We start from the raw sequence: 19,479 nt of genomic DNA, 5'->3' as shown, positions 1-19,479 counted from the left end.
GGGACGTTGGTCGAATCGACTCGGTCTATATAGGTTAAGTAAGACGATATTTTGATGTAAGAATAGGCAAAGCTTACTTGTGGTAAAAAGAATTTTACATTTGTGTCTTTCCACATTGAATATATTAAACTCCTTGAAAAAAATTATGATTTTGCTCGGCAGAGTATCGCATTTTATTATTTTATTAAACTCGTTTTTAATTAATAAATTCTCATGTAATGTCCTCAATTTATTACATACCCGTTTCTATTCCTCTTTAAGTTACAATGGAACCGGAAACGTCAATAGTTTTCCTTACATTGACGCCCGAATTTCATATCGGGTGCGTGACCTAATTTAATTGGTGCCTTTATTTAGTTTAGTATGGTCAGTCTTATTCGGCCTATTGAAGAAATACATAATATTTACATTACATTTATACGTGTAGATACGTATGTAATAAAAAGGTTATTATCATTGAATCGGGAAATATGCGGAAAAATATTGCGCTCCTAAAGTCGCGCAATATTTCCGCTGCAGAACTCGTGCATATTTACCGATACAAAGCTAATAACCTATAATTACGAGCCTGCACGTTTAAAGCAAATCTCAGGAAGTCTACTCTTTGGCTCAGTAGTCAGAGCATTGGACAAGCATCCGAGCGACCCGAGTTTGAATCTCGCCACAGGCAGTAGAAATTTAAGAATAAGAATGATATGATCTTTGATTTGTTACGGCTAAAATCCGTAAAAACTGAAGCATACATTTCACTAAACGCGGCTTTTTTTTAGATGCATTTATGATTTCAATCTTTAAATTACTGTAACGCAATATCTAGACTCGTACCTAAAAACTCTAGGTTATACATGGCGGTCAAAAGTATAAAGGTCAGTTCCGTGTCCACTCCACAACCCTGCTAACCATCAATGTATTTTGATAATTTGGCAAAACGTTAAACACAAGACAAATCATCTGTGTGCGACCATTACGTTTTCGCTTGCGTGGCACATTTCTTTTCAAATGTGCCAGAAAGCGAAAACGTAATGGTCATATTACAGAGGGTTTGTATTGTGTCCGTCCAATAACATTAGTTTTCATATACTCGTAATCTTAAAATGTTTTTACTTTTTTACCAATAAAAGAATGAAATTGCATCAAAATTAAGAGGTTTCAAATTAATGAATAATTAAAAGCAGTCCATGATTGCAGTTGTCCAAGCATGCAAATTCAAAATTAAAACATACACTAGTAGTGGTTTAGCATGCTACTATATAGCACATTACTGACATATACCATCCGTTTCACCTGGTTGAAGGAAAGAACTATATATAACATAAAATTTGAGCCGCACCATGACAAACCAACATAGTGCATTTGCGACCAGCATGGATCCAGACAAGCCTGCGCATCCGCGCAGTCTGGTCTGAATCCATGCTGTCCGATAACGGTATCTCTGATTACAATAGGCTTTCAAAGCGAACAACATGGATCCTAACCGCAGGCTGGTCTGGATCCATGCTGTTCGCAAATGCACTATGTTGGTTTTCTCATGGTACGGCTCAAATATACTTTATTTACTTGTTTGGGTGTCAAAGTTTTATTCCCTCGATCTAGCCCTACTCATTCTTGAAAGTCCTAGGCGTGAAGTTGATGAATGGTAAATGTCTTAATTTTCATAACTACATTTTCGGATCGTATTCGGAAAATTTTAAACAGATGCTTATTATCATAGATAGGCATATACTACACGTACACGAACGCGTACACATACTGAAACTGCAATCTCACTGTTTTAAGCAAAATAACCTACTTGTATTTCGGATGTGTTACATTTACTCGTGTTAAGATGTCAGTAATTCCAGAACAACGTGTAAACATAGATTTGGATATCTGAAAGTTGAAAGTAATTGTAAAGATCAAAATAATAGTAAAAAAAAGGAGCCAGAAGGGCGTCATGGACATGATTTTAATTTTATATCGTATAAAACTTGAATCATCTTTTGCATCTAAAATGACGGGTGAACACACACGTTGTAAGAAGACGGAAATAAAGTAAAAACACATAAAGGAATACTGTACTGTGATACCTGCTTAAACTCGGAGGACCTTTTCCTGCTCATGAATATATAATCTCGAATTATTTCTCTCCGTATGGAGTATTGTAGCGGTTGTAGGGTCAGCTTTTGAAATATTACCCTTTCTCTCCCCCTACTTTCCATTCCGAGAAAACACTAAATATAGTGTCAACATTTGAATGCGAAATACACTGCAACATTTTAAAAAGCGGTAAAGCACACGTACTATATGCAATGAAAACAATTAGAATGTTGTTTTTTAAAGCTGAAGTGACTATAGATTTTCTATGAGGGAATAAATTTATTTTGATGACTATTCTATTTCACACTTTGAATTCGATGGTCATTCAAATGCATATACAAAAAGTAGGTATTTTATCATATAAAGCAAATATATATAAATTTACCTGAAATCTGTTATTTTCTTTTATTCCTTTGTTTCCACCAAAATCATAGTTCAAATTTGCCATACAATTTATGGTCGTGTTAATCAAGTTAACAGTTTGATCCTGTAAACAGAAATATAAATATTCAGTCTTACCATTCATATTTTTGCATGTCTTTTCCAAACTTGATGCTTATTATATTCAAATACTTATTTCTTTATTGAATATCAAGACTACACCATGTATTCTATCACAATGATATTGAGCTTCAATAAATAAAATCGCGCACCTGGGATATATATAGAGTCGTAACATTTTGTTGTGATATTACGAAACAATTTGACCAATTTACCAATCACCAAGATCCTTTATTATGTGAAATACAAAGCATTCGTCACAACAATAAAAATATTCTAATGTATCTTCCTAAACGTTTTAGTAAAACAAAGCATTGCAACATTCAAAAACATACCTCTGAGTTACTCCCAAAGATCATATTGCCCAAATTCCACAACTCTTTGACTGACAATACTCTAAAAGCAAACAAAATGAAGCAAGACGTTGCCAGCTGTTTGTATGTGTATTGGTTGGCGTAACACTATTAAAAACGTGTCTTAACCCTGTATCCATGGGTCATGTTACATCAAGTTGTAATAATGAAATGAAAGAACTGGCACACAGAAAAGTGCCATTCTAATATTCCAAATTAAATGCAAACACAATTCACCGTGTCCAACCGCTAAAAAGGAGTATGGGTAATTCTAATTTTTATTATACGAAAGTAAAACATATATTAATCACTCTCAATCATTATGCATCAACACAACTCAACATGTGCACTAACGGTCTGAAGGATTCCCCGACATATCACCAGATAAATTCCCTTGCGAAGAATTAATGGCAAGTTAAGGCCTTTACGCGCGCGCAACGCTCCTTGCCTATTTGGCCCATCAACCGAAGAAAACCATTCAGCCAAATTGCTCACATGTCTTCTTCGCAGTTAATACCTTCCATGAAAAAGTGATTATGCAGACTTTTTATACCGTTCGTTTTAAATCATTATTCAATTTTGTAAGAACCTAGCTAGACCCTTATTGAAAGAGGCTACCAGTTTAATCGTGCAATCACCTTGAACATTGTAGATGATAAGACAGAAGTGCCTGTAACACCACCACTGGTTGCATAGATTGAGAAAGTCAGCAGTTTTTTCACACTCGGTTTTATTTACAAGGTTATACAGACGTCAACTATACTAACAGTCAATTCAGGTATAAATACATCAGCTTTTTAAATAGTATTTTCCCGTGTCAATTTTTTAATTAATTTTTTATTCTTAAGTCCAAAAGTTCTATAACATAATAGTCAATTCTAAAACTTCCACAGTTATTTTTAACCCGCTCTTAAACCCGAGCCCAAAAAATCGAACTTAACCGAGCTGATCTGAACCGATCCGAACTGCCAATTATCCGATCCCATTTTTGTAAAACATTTCTAACTTCCTGATTCTTAACTCAGTCCTCTCTTTTCTTGACTCAGTCCTCCTCTCCCTATTCTCCTCTCTTCCTATTATCCGACCCTATTTTTGTAAAACATTTCTAACGTCCTGATTCTTAACTCAGTCCTCCCTTCTCTTTACTCAGTCCTCCTCTCCCCATTCTTCTCTCTTCTCTTAATATTCTGAGTATTTATACCTTTTTCACGAATTACAACGCAATAACATGTTTACAAGTATTTCAAAATATTCAAAGCAATTTCAAAAACATGTCAATCAAAACGTCCATTAAGTACCCATATAATAGTAAACAACAGATGTAGAATCAATCACCATTGTGTATTTCCGTAAATAAATGACTGTTACCGAAACAAACAAAATAATTAGGGTCAAATCTAATAGATAAAACATTCAACGGTGATTCATTTTGTATAAATTGTAAACAACAACAATATGCTGAACAGGTAAACAAAGTAATTAACATTTCTGGCCAATTAATGAAAATTCCATCGAAAACAAAAATAAAGTAATTAAGGCTGACCAAATCAATTTCTTTTGAGAATTTCGCAATATCTGATCGGTAATAATAGTAAACAAAGTCATTTAGGCCAAAACGTAATGGATAAAACACTCCGATGTTACGAAATTTTGCTTGAGTAGTAAATACCAACAATGACCTACGCATGTAAACAGAATGCGTATCATTTGTAAGAATTATCAGGATTATCTACCAAAATCAATAACAGATAAAATAAACACAATGATTAATTAACTGAAAACTGACCTGCGAGCTATCATTGTGTTACATCACTATCCTAATCAATCGAGAATATTCATAGTAATGAAGATTCTCAGATGTTATCCAACGTTTGCATTCACCTATTATAGATAATTTTGATAAATATATTATGGAGAATCAGAAGTTAACTATCAAGCTGTTATCTCAGACATTGTTTTCAGTTGTATATAACGCCCACTATTTTTATGAAAACTTTACTTATGCACCTATATTCAAAGATACTGCCTTTTCAACATTTTTGATAACCAAGCGAAACATATAACCTGTTACTTGTTTACCTCACTCTACATATTTGCAAAACAAACGTTATGTAGTATTTTTTTTCTTATACATTTCTTCAAAAACATTTAAAATGACAAAATATTATTCACGGCATCATTTGTTTTTGTCCAGTTCCATTTTTTCATCCGGCTTCATTTTACAAGTCTCCGTTGCTATCGTTTCATGTCACTGTTGCTATTGACGTTTTCATTTTTCTAAAGCTATAACAATCAAATTCAAACACACAAAATTGAGTATTCACATCTGTAAAAGGGAACATGTCTATTAGATAAAAATACACGTCTATTAAAAGGTAGCACGTCAATAAGAATAAAAAACACACGTCTATAAGGGAACACTTCTATAAGATAAAAAAAACACATCTACAAAAAGAAACACGTCTCTAGAATATTCCTTTCAAGATATGAACACAATCCAGCATATTTTTCCCAAGAATTAATCATAGAATATTTCATATTAGTTTCGGATGACGTTTGTACTTCCTGTGATGATTTGCTATTATTGTTTACGCTGGTACAATGTTATCTATCCGTGTTGTATTCATATAAGCTTTCATATGATTTTCTTCAACTTTTTTTTTTTTTTTTTTTTTTTTTTTTTGACGGCTTTAAACATGTTTTACCATACATCATCTGCTGCTAAAAGTTGCATCGCCTTTTATTTGTTAGGACTGTTCAGAATCTCTGCAAACCACTGGTAACTGTTCGGAATATTATCGTTAACTAAATTCAAATTTCTTATATGCCCTGCCTTGAAAAATTTAGCTCAAGAAATCATCTTCAGAATCTATACATAGTTACTCATCTTTTTATTTCTCCCTAAAAAAATAAGGTTTTGTGAACTTAAAACCGTCCCGTTTTAAAATTGCCTCATATCCTAAATGTACATCATATTTATTATTCTTGTACATCCATCCCTAATAATTCAGGCAAAGTAGCAACTAAATCCCTCTGACTCAAAGAACAAAATCCTCTATATTCATTTTTTACAACAATCGCATTACTGGCGACTAATTTCCTACATTTGAGCATTACACTTGCTCCGGAGACGTTACACACGTCATATTCACTTCACTATAATTTCTATACTGCCCGTTATCCACGCTTTAAGACTTCTTACATCTTAAATAAAATATATATGCGTTACTCACGCTCTAAGACATTATTTCCGTCTCATATATATCTACAGTATATTAATGCCCTATGTCATGTATGATCCACGTTTTAAGACTTACCCACATCTTAACTATGAATTATACAACATTCTTTGAGCTCAGAGTATACATCCACATTCCTGCCTGAATTAAAAGATAGGCTGCACAATGATAATTTCATCAATCAACATTTCTTTATTTAATCGGTTATTCGAATTTATATAAAAAGGATGAGCTGATTTTCAATTTCTAGTATTTCCGAAATAAAAAAAAAATATCAAACAAACTTTGTGATCTGTTTCCATGTATATAAGAGTTTATCGCCAATAATCTCTGCTTCTATAACTTTTAAAAACAAAACGAAATCTTTAACATTCCGAGCCATCCTATTTGATTCAACTTGCATATGTCAAAAATACTAGATATATTTTATTAATTATACTTTCGTGTCTTTACTTTATTTTGAAGAGAAAATTATTTCTACCTTATTTCACAAGAAAAGAATCTTAATTACTTTTACCGAAACTTAACTTAAAACAATTACGAGAATTTCTGCGATTCCGAACAGCTACCGTTATGGTTAAGAGGATAAATTGGAACAGTCACTAACCTCATTTTATTTCTGGAGTTCTGCAACTTCTTTCCTTCCTTAGATATTACTTTACATGAATTCCTGGAATCTATATATCTCCCGTCCTCCTTAGAAACATTTACTCGAGTTCCTGCAGTCGCTATTTTCTGTAGCACGGCCCTGTTGCACGTCTTTAAAACGACTTGTTTTCTCTGCGCGATTCGGTGTCCAGCTCCGACAGTAGTTCCGTATTTGTCATAATAGTTCTTTTCCATTTTTCTTATCAGTTTTTTTTATTATTAGCATGCTGCGCTTCCGAACGTTTAATTCATTGTTGATGTTACAATATTTCGCAAATGTAATGAATACCAGATTCGTTTTCCTCAGGTCTTTCGTTGTTTTATCCGTCATTGATGTACTAATAATTTTTCAAGCAAAACAGTTAAATTTTCATTCTATAATTTTTGTATGAATTTCTGTTCTGTAGTTGATGCTTCAATATTTCCAAATGAAGTTTTCAAGCTGTATTCTTTTAAGTACTTCCGTTGTGATATCCGCGACAAATTTTTTGTTCGTTCAAAATGTTCTGTTGAAATCCTGGTCACATGTGCACCAGAAACGATCCATGTAACACCACCACTGGTTGCATAGATTGAGAAAGTCAGCAGTTTTTTCACACTCGGTTTTATTTACAAGGTTATACAGACGTCAACTATACTAACAGTCAATTCAGGTATAAATACATCAGCTTTTTAAATAGTATTTTCCCGTGTCAATTTTTTAATTAATTTTTTATTCTTAAGTCCAAAAGTTCTATAACATAATAGTCAATTCTAAAACTTCCACAGTTATTTTTAACCCGCTCTTAAACCCGAGCCCAAAAAATCGAACTTAACCGAGCTGATCTGAACCGATCCGAACTGCCAATTATCCGATCCCATTTTTGTAAAACATTTCTAACTTCCTGATTCTTAACTCAGTCCTCTCTTTTCTTGACTCAGTCCTCCTCTCCCTATTCTCCTCTCTCCTATTATCCGACCCTATTTTTGTAAAACATTTCTAACGTCCTGATTCTTAACTCAGTCCTCCCTTCTCTTTACTCAGTCCTCCTCTCCCCATTCTTCTCTCTTCTCTTAATATTCTGAGTATTTATACCTTTTTCACGAATTACAACGCAATAACATGTTTACAAGTATTTCAAAATATTCAAAGCAATTTCAAAAACATGTCAATCAAAACGTCCATTAAGTACCCATATAATAGTAAACAACAGATGTAGAATCAATCACCATTGTGTATTTCCGTAAATAAATGACTGTTACCGAAACAAACAAAATAATTAGGGTCAAATCTAATAGATAAAAACATTCAACGGTGATTCATTTTGTATAAATTGTAAACAACAACAATATGCTGAACAGGTAAACAAAGTAATTAACATTTCTGGCCAATTAATGAAAATTCCATCGAAAACAAAAATAAAGTAATTAAGGCTGACCAAATCAATTTCTTTTGAGAATTTCGCAATATCTGATCGGTAATAATAGTAAACAAAGTCATTTAGGCCAAAACGTAATGGATAAAACACTCCGATGTTACGAAATTTTGCTTGAGTAGTAAATACCAACAATGACCTACGCATGTAAACAGAATGCGTATCATTTGTAAGAATTATCAGGATTATCTACCAAAATCAATAACAGATAAAATAAACACAATGATTAATTAACTGAAAACTGACCTGCGAGCTATCATTGTGTTACATGCCTGTAATAATTCTGATGATGATCCAATCTGCCTTTTGTTTCTAAAAAGTCTTATAGGTTTCATGATCACCTGCATCCGCTTGAGAGCAAAACGTGTCAACAAGTAATCTATCCATCCTTTTATCCATGCGATCACAAGAACGGCACACCTTATCATTAAGGAGCAATTTGGTTATATCTTTCACACAATCCATGTTTTTGTGGTCAAACTAACACAAGTAGCGCTTAGGCACCACCTGTCCGTGTAATCAACTAAGATTGATGCCCGCTCCACACATGACGCAACATCCTCAAATGCCGACACCTTTCCATACGGCCAAGAAACACTTACAATATTATTATTAAAAACTCACTAAATTATTTGTCTGTCCTATTTGTCCCACAAAACAATCCAGGTGACGGGGCCGCTCTTGAAATCGTAAGCTTACACCAAAATTTATATCCAACCCTCATATAACATCAGAACTCTTCTCCAAAATTTGACAATGCGATATACTTACCTTAAATCACTTGTGACAAATCAAATTACTTATCTGTAGACTATCCCTGTTCAGCGAGGGAAACCACTCGGACACCGTTATAAAAAATATGACAATAATTCCTCCTAATTCCGAGCAAATCAAAATGCTTATCTGCAGACTGTCTATACAAAATGAGGGAAACCATTCGGGCACCGCCATAAAAAATATGACCTTAAAATATATAAAACTCACTACCATAGGACTGCTACTTTAAAAATTAATATCAATACATTAAAATGTATGCAGATTGCTGTCTGTGGAATGCTACCTTAAAAATAATACAGCTATCTTAAGATGTATTACAGTTAATTATTTTAGTAAAAAGGGACATTAAGCAGTTTTGTTTCAACAGTGCTACACCTTTAAAAACGTAAGTTCACCTTTAAAATTCTTGAATAATATAGTGAATACAGAACTGACAGAACTGTTAATTCTGAATTTATTTTGTATTATAATATTATCGGATTGTGATGGTGCTTGATGCATTAGTGTGGTAGTGCTCAACTAAAGTATAATACTTACTTCTTTTGAACATTCGGATGCGGTGACTTTGTGTTTACATTTAAATTTGGAATATCTGAATGGCACTTTTCTGCGTGCCAGTTCATTCATTTCATTATTACGACTTGATGTTGCAAGATTCATGAATACAGGGTGAGGGTCCCTGTCTATAAGGGCCACGCCAACCTTAACAAATACATAAAATGAACAAGACGGTGCCAGCTGTTTTGTGGACGTATATTAGCCTTTTCCGTGCCGCCTTAAATACATGTACTTATTAAACAAGCCTGTAGTACGAATTCAACACTGGATTGTAACATAATTAACGAACAAGTATCATTGTGGTTTGGGATCTCGTGACATAGTATTATTATCAAAGTTTTAAGCTTTCCAATTATGGCCAGAAGTTCAATACAGAGTAGTTGGGACTAAAATTATTAAAAATACGAACAGATTCAAAATATGAGGCGTCAAATCTGTTGGTGAATAGTTTAAAAAATTGAATAAATGCTTAGATGAAAATGTGTGTCTTAAATCAGGCACAGTCTGACACATTCCTTTCAATACCTTCTTTGCTCGATCACTTAACTGAGACGACGAAATAAAGCACGTGATTATATTTCACCAAAAACAATACTTCCTCTAATTTTCATACATAATTATATGCATTAAATCCCGAGCTTGACAATGTTATCCGTGACTGATTTGACAGAACGTAGTAAGAAATACTATGTTGGAGTTTGATATTACCTAATTAATGCTCAAACGGGAGTTTCACCTATATCAATTTAACATACAAAATAATCATATTAACAAATATAGCATATCTAGAATGTAATCTACCCTGATTTATCTTCATCTACTTCATCAAAGATTTGTTCCGGTGTCATGACTTCAAGTGCTGACGAGACAAAATGTAAGTATGCCATCGTATATTGTATATTAAACTGCGTTCGAAAATGAAAAGCAGACGACTTCTCAAAGTCTTCCTGAAAACTTTAATTGAAATAAAACAATACATGTATACAGTTTAAGGAAGAGCAAAGAGGACGATAGAGCGACACGCCTCAAAACTGATTACTTTTTTATTTGTCAGGAAAAAAACAACATTCATTTGTTAGTAATAGTAAAATTAAAAGTAAAAAAGGTGATTCAAGTGGAGTATAGGCAGCATTCATTTATAATTAACAATGTTCGTGTGTTCCGTTAAATATGTATCGCGTCAGTCACACAGTAAAAAATGTAATACAAGTATCTGTAGTGTTTTGGTCACGATCTTAGGAACGTATTTTGTCGAGGCAACAAAGGTTCGATTCTCAACGACTAAAAATATAATGCCCTTTATCTAAAACAGTAGAAAAATATAGTAGCGCTCTTTCTTGGTTGCAACAAAAACATTGACGTTATCACACGTTATCGTGACGTCATTTGATTAAGCGTAAGCGTGTTTTAACAGAAACAAGCATATTAGAATAAGCATTCTTAATAATATAGTTTAGAAACAAAAACTTGTTTTAATGTTTATAATATGACCAAACTTCATTTTTAAATAAAGATAATTTTCAGCTAAAGTACAGTGCTTTTGAAATATTTACTTTTTTTTTCGATTTCTAATACATATCTGATAAAAGATAAAGACTATATAAAGTCAATTCGTGTCGGAATGTTCAGAAAAAAACTAACTGTACACATGACACTGTACTAAGGGTACAGGTAAATTAACAGTAACTTTAACGGGAAAAAATGACTAAAATGGCATTTGTGCATACGTTTTGGCCAGATCTATAGCAACACTTTTATTCACCAGCAATGGAGCATGTGGCGGCATTTGGTATATGATAGACTGGTTAAAGCCAGATCTTCGCTTGTTAAACATCCCCATCGTGTGAAATGTAGATCCATAATGGTGTCCAAGCGGGTGACCTTTTATGGTATGTTCTCGTGTAATACTCCTGCAATCACCGTGGTCCCACCCGCATTTTAGGTTGTCGCAAGCAGGGTCACACTTACCATTACCAACATCCCTGTTTGCACAGCTGCTGCTGCAGTCAGCTATACGACCATCCCAGTCGATCTTAAATATAACATTTATACATGTATTATATGGGATGTGTAAAACGTTCTTTCCTACCGGAACACTAAACCAAAATTGTATCACACTATTGTATAGTATTCTGTGAACAATGAATTTACCTTAATTAACTTAATGCAAAGTGTTTCTGTGTATATATAATTTCTTTTCACTAACTGCATACGCAAAGAGTAAAAGAGTATCCAAAATCATTAACAGCTTTAATGATCACCTGTTTTAAGCAAATTTAAGTCAGTTTACTTCCTTAATTATCGTTTTGTTTTAATTTCAATTCTTTAAGCAACCACCTGCTTTAAACAGCCACATTGAGATGATCCCTTGGCTGACTGCTAAATACCGTTTTTGAACTTTACATGAATTATTGCTTTGTAAATGTTTACCCTCAGTCCTTCCTCGGCTGTATAAAAGTCACTCAGATGGACCGGCTGGCCGAGGAAAAAGTCATCACACATGAACAGAAATGTATCAGATAAACCTGGTATACGGTGCATGTAACTCTCTATCGCGGGAGACGAGAACGTTGGTAAGTCATTCTTGTTTGGAAAGATTTCCTGGAAAATATTTAACAATTGCCTTTTCGTAGTCGGAAAAGAACAACACGTTTTTCTTTTTTTTTTCATTTTCTTTAAATACAAAAATTAGAAACTAGCTTTCAGTTTGAAAAGAAGAGGAAGCCGGTACACCAGTTTTTGTTTCGAAATGTTTTTGGAAATCAAAACTCCTAGAAAGTAAATTCCAACTGCAATTCGATCTTATCTTATTATTCTTTTTGTATTTACCGGTGATGCAAGTGTGACAAAATGCCTCTGATACTCTTATTAGATTGTTCCCTTAAATTGCTTCCTTTTAACAAGACTGCTTTGAATAGGAGTTACGTAGTGTTTTCCTCTTTATTATGCTTTTCAGTCACTGACCGTACGTATTTGGAGTAAATTATAGCATTGATTGCTTTCATATTTCGTTAAATCATTTCTAATTCTTCTGTTTATGATACACTTTCGTTGTTGAAAACTTTACTTTAAAACGTATCAATAAACGCTTATTGTTTACATATATACGTACATGTATAATCAGACAATGCCAGGACGGCGATCATTAGGAATGAATGTATTTTTATCCAATCAGTGGACGTTTTGCATAGTTATGTTCAGTAGCACTACGCATTTCCTAGAAGAACTTCCATTGGATAAGTATGTTAGCGCATGCGCAGATCAAGAAGCAAGTCAAAGGACTTGGCTTCACTTTAGATGACTCTCAGTTCGCTGTTGGTATTCGAAGGAGACACATCGAAAATAATTAATTACTTGATTAATTATTTGTTGCACTAGTCAAGCTGGGACTTTGGGACGACAGTGCCAAGTAGACAATTTCAAAGTAAAAGAAAGTCATTCTTTAGGTAGATATATTTAAAGGCATTGAAGGCCCGGGTGGTAGTACTCTAGTGGCATTTTATTAAGTCTTTTGTAGCTTATAACACTAGTTGCACCAGGACTTTAGTCTGATATTCCTACAAAGAACACATAGAAGCCTGGGTCGTGGCATTCTGGTGATTATTTTAGTAAGGCATTTTGCTGTAAGCTAAGGGTTTACTATTTACTCTAGTGATTTTTTATACATTGTAATTCTTGGAATTTCAAGTATCTTTAATTATTCTTCTGATTCTTTTATAAGCTAATCATTTTCGAATCATTTCTTTCAAATCACTAAGCAGGTAGCTTGAGGAAAATTTATGTCTAGTTATTGAGAATTCATAGGCATTTCGCTACATAAATCAATTCGACAAGCAGTCATTAGGAAAATTATATATAGGGCATTTTAAGTACTTTCAATTTAGAGTTATTGCATTCTGATACTTTTTCCTGTCTTTTAATGTTATTAGTGTATTTTTATCTAGACCGCTCGGATAAATATTAGCACCCACCGAAATTTGTTACATAAGGCTTAGAATTTGGATTTAAATTGACATATCACGTAACCATATGTGTGTAAATTGGTTTTGAAATTACAAGACAAAGACATCAAAATAAACTCGTGCCTTATGGTTTCTGTTATAAAATAATTGTTGTCCATTTTGGAAAATAATATCTCATTGACTTCTGTGAATAGCTTGCCTTTACATGTATCATAACATTACAAGTAACAAAGTTTATTAGTCAGTTATATAATTATGACCGAAATGTTAAACTTTAAAGGTGAACACCACTGAATCCGGCTGTTCTTTATTACATATAAAATCCAATTCCTTTAAAACATTTTTTTCGACATTTGACATCTGACTTTCAGAGACTAATATTCCCTTAAAACTATACCGCTACTTTAGAAAAAGAGGTGTTAACTTTTATATAAGAAAGCTACACTTTTACTCCTTTTCGTTTCTTTCAGTGTCTTTCCGAGACATAAAGTTTTATCTAGCATGCGATGATTTCGAGGCATACAGACACTAAATAGTAAAATGGCGCGAAAAAAAAGTGGTAGTCGCATCATGGCGGATACAAATAGTCCTCAGTTTTTTTTTGCTCTGTAGAGCTATTTTCCTTATTTTCTTTGCATTTTGTTTGCTAAAATCACATGACAGATCTATGCTTGACATGTAAGTAGCAATTTCATAATGAAATATAATAACATAACAAAATTTTTCATGAAAACTTAGATCATACACCACCAGTATAATTTGGGGTCTCATTTTTAGCTGATTTTGCAGTTTGTGTGTTTGACTGAAATTTATTTTCTTGCATCAAACATGACCCCCACTTTTCGTTTGATTTTTAGTTAGCACTGACAATATTCTTCAAGAAAATGTAAGTTACAGACATTTAAAATGGGTCCTGATGTGTGCTGCGGTCATTGGAAATAGGTCAATTTTATATAGAGTAAAGAACAACAAGTATTTAGTGTGTTATAACCTCGATAGAACGCTACATATATATATACTGAAACGCAGTATCATGTTACTTAGAAAGATCTCGAGGAAAGGCAGAAAGAATAGGAATTACTTGTGATAGATCTTCGTAGTCTTACATTTGGTTTGGTAGTGATCAGCCTATAAGAAAACATTTTGTTTGAATTAGATCCATTCTCATTACACACCTATTTCACAACTATTTGCTTAGTTTGTTTACACAATATTGAGAAACTTCGGAGAAATAAGCATTTAGTAAAGGTCACCCCACTTCAAAAACTAGGCAAAATTTAGCCCTGTGCAATATCTTGAATCATGTAACATTGTTCAAGCAATTTTGATTTAGGGTCTATTAGATTGTCAAGATAATTGTTATTTTAAATCAAACACATGCTAATTTCAATAACATTAAGACATTTACAATGCTTTAATGTGACAAAAGCACTTGCTAATATGTCCATCTGGTCGAAACTTGGATCTTAATTCTAAAAATATAAGAAATATATGGGTTTTAGACCATTTAGCATCATTTGATATCATTTGAAATAGATTAAGGGCCTTTTAATTGACTTCCAAAGGGTTTGGCAAAAGACCATATCGTGCTCCTTAACATTGTGTAAATGAGACAATTTCCCGCAGACGTTTTGAACTTAAAACAATTTGAACACGTTTAATGTTTCTGAAAGAATGTCCTCATTGTCTTGGTCGCAAATACATGTTGTAACTTTTACCATTTAGTCTTTCGCCGTTTCGGGTTATCATTTTACAATTTTACCTTTGTATATACCACAGACACTCTCTTGTTGGAAACATTGAGCCAACTTGGAACTTGATCATTCGTTATGATATAGATATGCTGAATCCACGGGGCATACTTTTCCACTGATCTAATTGAATACATAAGCTGCTCGTTATCTGCGAACGCGTTCTCTCTTGGAACTCCTTCAATTTCAATCTGCAACATCACAAATATAACTGTATGAAACTTCATAAAAATATCATTAATACATCCTCAATAGTAAAATTCTTATATTCAAAAATATAAAATCGACGCCTCGCTTTTCATTTTTTTTTTCAGATCAACATTGTACATCTTTATTGTAATTTATTTCAAATTACCGCACAAAACAATTCTTTTTATGAAGAAACAAGTAGAAACATCTTAGAAACAGACAGGCATTAAACGTACTGGTTGAACCTTGGTCATTTTTACTCGATTAGATACACTAGTGACTTAACAAGTATTTAATTCTATAATTTATTTCAAGAATTGTATATATCTAAATGTTCGTAAGATAAATTGCGATTCTTGGGCAAAAAAAAATCGTAATTAGATTTTGATCACATTTGGCTTGCTCAGGATATAGGAAATATATAGGTTTTCTTAAAATTGTAAGACAGCGTCCAAAAATACAAAATATTAATATTAATATGTAGGAATTGGACACATCTATAAATGAAGTCAGTCAAGTATAATTTTGTATGGATATATTCGATTTCTCTTAATCATTATTTTGCTGAACTCGGCTGATTCTGCCTTTGCGACCAGTGCAGATAATGATTAGCCTGCACATCCGTGCAGCCTGATCATTATCTGCACTATTCGCCATTCAGACAGTCTCTTTTTGGTAAGCACCCCTTTTAACAGTTAATGGTATTGTCCAAACTGAAAGACGGACACGTTCATTTTAGAAATTCAGCAAGGTTAGGGTTAAGTGAAAATGTAAAATATGGTGCTTATTGGTGAAAAACAATTTGATCATACAAATGTACATGTAAAACAAACAAATGTTCTTTTTATTGCATGTTTTGACTAAATTTACCCATTTTATAGTTTCTTACGAGTGAAAAATATAAATGATATTTTTCGCTGTGAAAATACCAGATATATTTCACTCTAATATTTCGATAATTCACTGAAAAACATGTAATATAAGGAAGTCAAGATTAGCATTTTAGAGGCTTGGTTATCGTCGTACTGGCCACATGCAGAGACTGTCAGACAGAGTCGTCTGTGAAAATAGAAAATGTCCCGGTTGTCACAAATTAGAGGATGAGTATCATTTACGTTGAATACATCAAGGAAACTCTAAGACATTTTTGCAGTTACGTTGTGATGAAAATTGTGAAGATCCCCGTTATCTCGTAACAAACGCCATTAATAGTTTTGAAAACAAAAACAGAAAGAATCAGATAGATAAACTCTTTACTTATCTTACAATTTTATATATGTTTAAATTGTTTGTAAATATGATATGAATGTTTCTCTTAAATCAATACTACAGGTGTTAAATTGTACTTTCATATCTGCTGTCTTTCATACGTGTAATATTCATTGCTTTGTTGTTTGTGTTATTGAAGGCAGTTTGTTTTCATAATAAAACTTTTATATTCAAGTTTCAAGTTTATTTACAAATAAGCACGAGTCCCACTTCACCATATACATTTCTATAATACATACATTCAGTAATATATCACATGAAAAAAAGGAAAACGGCTACAAATTGTTCATATATAGGGCTATATACAATGATTGATTTCTTATATATAAACACAATAATATACTTTACAGTAAAATATCTTCTTTGCTCTATGAAAATTCCAGGAAACACATTGTTTAATTATGTTTGCATAGGCAATAAAAGTTGTTTTGATCATTCATACATTTATTATACCATGTTTTTGATAAAACAAGTCAGAACTGACAGTTGGTTGTCTGTTCGTCGAGGTTGATCAAAACTCGGAATGGCACAACATATATAGCATGAATTCTCGCATGAATTCTCGCTAAATTTTCCTGAATTCAAGGTTGTAACATCAGACGAACTAATATGTACACGGCATATTTCATGACATACACACAAAGATGTTTTATATATACATTATCACTAATACATGACAAAATTTGTTTGCACCTGGGTTAGAGGATGACAAAGCTTCTGCTAAACACTTACCATACCAATGATTAAGATATCTTGAACGTATGTATGTTGAGATGTCATAAATATAAAACTAATAAACGGACTTAATCACCCACTACTTACATTATCAGTGTCCCATACAAGTACGGCATGCTTAATTTCAAAACCAGAACGTTCCAGTTTTTCTATGTTCTGAAATTATAACGCTGTTGTCACTGACAAAATACTGTAATATATGTTAAAAATTGAAAGTATAAAACTGCGATCATTTTCACAATATAATAAACTTAATGTATAAAGTACGTGGAAAGAGATTTCAAAACAAATAATTATCATTATACTTTAACGGGACGCAACAAATATAAATTTCATTTTATTTTTGTTATTTTACAGGATAATGGGGCATAAGAAAGAAATTGTTTTTTTTTTTATTAAAACAAATGTACTATGGTGAGGCTGAATCAGTCAGACAAAGGTGAAAAGTTACCTTTGTGAAAATATTGCCGGTTTCACTAGGTTTGCTATAAACAAGTGCGTACGCATCCGTTACAATGTTTACATCGTCTTGCAAAATGATACCTACCTAAAAGGGTTATCAAAAATGACTTTTTACAAATAATGAATAATGTAATAAAACCAACAAGAAGTCAAAGTTCACTGTGCAATCAGTTTCCAGTAAGTAAGCGATACAAAATGAATATTCATGTTCGAGAAAAGCATCCACTTTAAGGCTAACATGGTGTAATAGGCCTCAATTTCACCAAAAGCGTACATACAACTTGATAATGTAAGCTTTAAAAACGTCAAACGATAGAAATAATGTGCATATTGACAAGTTATATAGTGACAGAAGTTCTCAAAAATTTCCTTTAGATTACCTCCCCTGATAATTTTGGTTTTTCATGAGTTATCTCCCCAGAAAACTAGAAAAAAATGATTTTCTCCTTTTCCCTACGGGAATTTTAGATTTCTTTTTGATATTTGTATCAGAATCATATAATGCAGCTTTCTACCACAAAATGTTCTCGAAACTCAAGTTCAGATTCTCATAATAAAGGAAATTATATATTTCCCATAGGCATCAATGTTAACTTCAATACCGATTATCTCCCCCAAAAAATGATAAGACTTGAAAAATCTCTCGGTGAAAAGTTTTTAATTTTGAATGACTTTAAAGTGACCAAGTTTCATTTAAATATTACTATCCAGTTACAGGATATGAAATATGGCTAGTACACCATGTTATCCTTAAGGCATTTCTCTACTGTGTCTGGATGTAAACATTTCAGAAGGATATGCACAAAATACAAGGGCAATGTAAAACAAAAAGACAAATGACACTGAGGAATATGTAACAGGCGCTTAGTTGGTAACAACAGGTACGTTAAGGTGATATATCTGATTAATTTGAAATTGTATTCATTATTGAAGGTAAAAACAAATTCACGTTATTTTTGCATCTATTTCTATATACAGTTTATAAAAATTACAAATAAGATACTAATCAAAACACAACAACAGATCATGGTATAAATCGCACTAAAGCATAACGATAACTAAAAGGAAAATAAATATGATCTAAGACTTGAGACACCACATTAAAATTACATATTAAGCGCAATTACCCGGATTAAGAATGAAGAAACCCGTTTAAAAATCAGTCTTAAAAAGAATACTTCAGTAAGCAATGCGTGTGGATTAAGATAGAAGTTGACTGGGAAAGTAAAAGGGGTTACTGTAATTTGTTGTTATCTTTTGAGCGAAACAGAAAGCCACGATGTCAGCGTCATTCCAGAATAAATAAGAAATGCGTTATTTACCCCTTCCATATTTCTAGTGATGTTGTTGATAGACTGGCTGTTTTTACTGTTCACAAGGTACATGTTTTCTAGTGTTTTCTTTGCTTGAATCTTGTGTTCGTTTGTCTGAAATATTGTTTCCCGTGACTATAACTTCTGTATAATTTTGGATCTGTTATCAAGCATAGAAATTTGAGTAAGTGCCAGGTTGATTCTAAAACGCGTGCGCATTTAGAGCGAAAC

General features: G+C 32.9%; 1 protein-coding gene across 1 annotated transcript in view; it reads right to left on the bottom strand.

Annotated features, from left to right (window-relative positions):
• The window catches only part of LOC123550858 (N-acetylglucosamine-1-phosphotransferase subunits alpha/beta-like), a 30,117-nt gene that overhangs the window by 3,735 nt on the left and 6,903 nt on the right, over window positions 1-19,479 (bottom strand). Inside the window, exons 5-14 of the mRNA XM_045339278.2 lie at window positions 19,258-19,362; window positions 17,925-18,020; window positions 17,561-17,629; window positions 15,292-15,471; window positions 11,998-12,168; window positions 11,295-11,599; window positions 10,369-10,521; window positions 2,913-2,973; window positions 2,462-2,563; window positions 1,790-1,869 (exon numbers count right to left, since the gene is read on the bottom strand). Coding sequence (XP_045195213.2) covers window positions 1,790-1,869; window positions 2,462-2,563; window positions 2,913-2,973; window positions 10,369-10,521; window positions 11,295-11,599; window positions 11,998-12,168; window positions 15,292-15,471; window positions 17,561-17,629; window positions 17,925-18,020; window positions 19,258-19,362 — 1,322 coding nt within the window. The remainder of the gene's footprint in view (window positions 1-1,789; window positions 1,870-2,461; window positions 2,564-2,912; window positions 2,974-10,368; window positions 10,522-11,294; window positions 11,600-11,997; window positions 12,169-15,291; window positions 15,472-17,560; window positions 17,630-17,924; window positions 18,021-19,257; window positions 19,363-19,479) is intronic.

Source organism: Mercenaria mercenaria, chromosome 4 (genome assembly GCF_021730395.1).
Source record: "Mercenaria mercenaria strain notata chromosome 4, MADL_Memer_1, whole genome shotgun sequence".
Taxonomy (NCBI): Eukaryota; Metazoa; Mollusca; class Bivalvia; order Venerida; family Veneridae; genus Mercenaria; species Mercenaria mercenaria.
This window is presented reverse-complemented; position numbering and strand designations above follow the sequence as displayed.